Source organism: Aplosporella prunicola (assembly GCF_010093885.1).
Source record: "Aplosporella prunicola CBS 121167 unplaced genomic scaffold K452scaffold_7, whole genome shotgun sequence".
Classification (NCBI taxonomy): domain Eukaryota; kingdom Fungi; phylum Ascomycota; class Dothideomycetes; order Botryosphaeriales; family Aplosporellaceae; genus Aplosporella; species Aplosporella prunicola.
Window position 1 is genome coordinate 576,225 of NW_022983535.1, and position 1,909 is coordinate 578,133.

General features: G+C 64.5%; 1 protein-coding gene across 1 annotated transcript; it reads left to right on the plus strand.

Annotated features, from left to right (window-relative positions):
- Nucleotides 1-824, plus strand: K452DRAFT_316884 (uncharacterized protein; the record flags this gene model as incomplete). The annotated part of the gene is made up of 2 exons (XM_033544008.1): nucleotides 1-620; nucleotides 801-824. A coding segment is annotated over one exon (373 nt), but the record flags the coding sequence as incomplete, so codon positions are not given.
- Between the last annotated feature and the right edge of the window lie 1,085 nt (nucleotides 825-1,909).

Here is a 1,909-nt window from a genome sequence, read left to right on the forward strand (position 1 = left end):
AAAAAAAAAGCCATCATTCCATGAACAACACAGTTGGCCGACAAGAAAAAGCCAAAACAGACTGGTAGCACACACGCCGCAGCCCAGACAACCACCCACCCACACCGTCACACGCTCATTTCCCCTCGCTCCCTCTCACACGCACCCCAAACAAAGCCAACCCCCAACCCAAACCAAACCCAGCTCAGCAAGCAGCAAGGCCAACTCCCGAGCTTCCCGCGCCCACGCAACAGCGCACGCAGCCTACCCAATCCGTGCCATTGCCGAGCCCGGCCGCGCATCCACGCCCCCACGCCAACCAGACAAGCAAGCATCCCTAACATACATACATACGTACGTACATACATACGATCGATACTCGTACATTACCTAGCTAGCTATAGCCTCCCTCGTACCTAGCATACGCCCCTCCGTACGTGGACGGACGGACGTACAGTACCTACACGCATTCCCCCCCGTCTGGCCATCCCGTCCGTGCCATACGCAGGCCGTCCTCCACCGTGGACCTTCTCCATAGATACACACACACCTACCGCACGCACCGCACGCACCGCCAGCCGCCGAAACCAGCAGCGCCAGCAGCCCGCCCAATGGCCACCGCCCGCCGCTGCCGCCGCCAAGTGCGGAGCTGGCGCTCCCTGATCCGGCGCCCGCCAGCCGCGTCGGGGCGCTCCTGTCCCGTCCGGGCCAGTGCTATTCCCATCGCAGCCCACGAAAAGCCAAGCCAAGCCAAACCAAGCCGGCCCATCTTTTTCCCCTTTCCCCTTTTGCCCTTCCTTCGCTCGCAAACTTGGTGCTAGGCCCTTGCCGTAAAGCAAACCTAGGTAGCTTTTTTCCCTGGCGTTCCCTGGATCCCTTCCCCGACGCGTCGACTCGGTCCGTCCCGCCTTGATGCCATCCATTGCCATGCCCTTTCCATGCTATGCCCACTCCACGCCTACCTACCTTGGGTAGCTGACCATGGCCGCCTCCCCTCGTCCACCCGCACCCGTACCCGTACCCGCACCCGCTCTTGAGCTTGCCCTGCCCTGCCTTGCCCTGCCCGCGCGTCCACGTTTGAGGCCGCCCGCCGCCCATCCACCCGTGGCTCGCCACGACCGATCCGGCAGCAGCTGGCTTGCTTGCTTGATTGCTTGCACGCTTGCACGCTTGAGCGCTCCCACGCACATCCCTCTAAGCCCCTACGTAGTATGTACGTAGGCGGCGGTCCACCTACTTACCTATCTATGCAGGTCGGGCCAGGCCAGCCAGGCCAGACACGCCAGCCAAGCTGCACGCCGCACGCGCGCGCGCTCGCACGCTCGCATGCCTGCCTGCTTGCTTGCTGGCGCAGCACCGACCCTCCCTCGTCCCTACCAGCGATCAGCGATCAGCGATCAGCAATCCGCTTGCGCGAACCCGGCGGTGCGGACGGCAGCGGCAGCAGAAGTGACGGACGGCGAGTCACGCACTCGCAGCTCGTCCACTCGCGCACGACGATTAGTGATTGCGCGCTCAGCTCAGGTTCCAGGGCCAGGCTGGCTCAGGGCAGGCACGAAGGCGTGCGGGCGCGGCTTTGCGCGCCCCGGGCGGAACCCCCCCACCCCGGCCTCGCCTGTCCCGTTCCGGCCGCCCGCACCTTCCGCTTCGGGCGCGGCGCGTCGAAAAAGGGAGAATGGGCGTGTTGGCTTGCTGGGTTGCTGGGGCTGGGTAGGGGAAGGATTGCGGGTTGCGTTGGGATGGGAACGGAGGGATGCGGACGGGGGCCTTGTCTGTCGGTGCGGCGTGGCGCGGCGCGGCGCGGTTGATGGTCGTGGCCTGTTTACCTGGCTCGCTGGCTCGATACCTGGCTTGAATGGCTTGCTGGATACCTGGCTGGCCGACTACCTGGCTTGCTGACCTGGCCTGGATGGCTGGCTTGCGGTATTTT